Source organism: Meleagris gallopavo, unplaced genomic scaffold, assembly GCF_000146605.3.
Source record: "Meleagris gallopavo isolate NT-WF06-2002-E0010 breed Aviagen turkey brand Nicholas breeding stock unplaced genomic scaffold, Turkey_5.1 ChrUn_random_7180001848621, whole genome shotgun sequence".
Taxonomy (NCBI): Eukaryota; Metazoa; Chordata; class Aves; order Galliformes; family Phasianidae; genus Meleagris; species Meleagris gallopavo.
The window spans coordinates 1-997 of NW_011116043.1; the positions used below are offsets into that span (position 1 = coordinate 1).

A 997-nucleotide genomic window follows, 5' to 3' on the forward strand; every position below is an offset into this window, starting at 1 on the left:
TATTATTTAAGTGGAGTAAAAACTAAAAATAAAGAAGGAAAAAGAATTGAAATATTACGTGATGCCATTCTAGCTTTTTTTGAGTTGGTGGTACTCCTGTGAAGTTGATGACGATATAACTAATGCTGAGAAAACACATATATAAATAGTTTCTTGAGGGCATCCTTCAGCTCCCGGTTCCTGATGCTGTAGATGAGGGGGTTCAGTGTTGGAGGCACCACCGAGTACAGAAATGACACCACCAGGACCAGGGATGGGGAGGAAAGTGATGGGAGCCTCAGATGGGAAAATGTGGCACTGCTGAGAAACAGGGAGACCACGGCCAGGTGAGGGAGGCACGTGGAGAAGGCTTTGTGCCGTCCCTGCTCAGAGGGCATCCTCAGCACGGCCCTGAAGATCTGCACATAGGACACAACAATGAATACAAAGCACCCAAAAAACACAGAGGCACTAAATATAACAAGTCCAAATTCTCTGAGGTAAGAACCAGAGCAGGAGAGCTTGAGGAGTTGGGGGATTTCACAGAAGAACTGATCCACAGCGTTGCCCTGGCACAGAGGCAGTGAAAATGTGTTGGCAGTGTGCAGCAGGGAATAGAGAACCCCAGTGGCCCAGGCAGCTGCTGCCATGGTGGCACAAGCTCTGCTGTCCATCAAGGTCCCATAGTGCAGGGGCTTGCAGATGGCAGCATAGCGGTCATAGGACATGATGGTGAGAATGCAATACTCTGCTGACATGAGAAAGACAAATAGAAAGGTCTGGGCAACACATCCTGAGTAGGAGATGTCCCTGGTGTCCCAGAGGGCATTGGCCATGGCTTTGGGGAGAGTGGTGGAGATGCAGCCCAGGTCGAGGAGGGCGAGGTTGAGCAGGAAGAAGTACATGGGGGTGTGCAGGCGGTGGTGGCAGGCTACGGCTGTGCTGATGAGGCCGTTGCCCAGGAGGGCAGCCAGGTAGATGCCCAGCAAGAGCCAGAAGTGCAGGAGCTGCAGCTGCC

General features: G+C 51.7%; 1 protein-coding gene across 1 annotated transcript; it reads right to left on the reverse strand.

Moving 5' to 3' along the window:
• Nucleotides 1-68: 68 nt before the first annotated feature.
• Nucleotides 69-992, reverse strand: LOC104915732 (olfactory receptor 14J1-like; the record flags this gene model as incomplete). The annotated part of the gene is made up of 1 exon (XM_010726658.3): nucleotides 69-992. A coding segment is annotated over one exon (873 nt), but the record flags the coding sequence as incomplete, so codon positions are not given.
• Nucleotides 993-997: the final 5 nt, after the last annotated feature.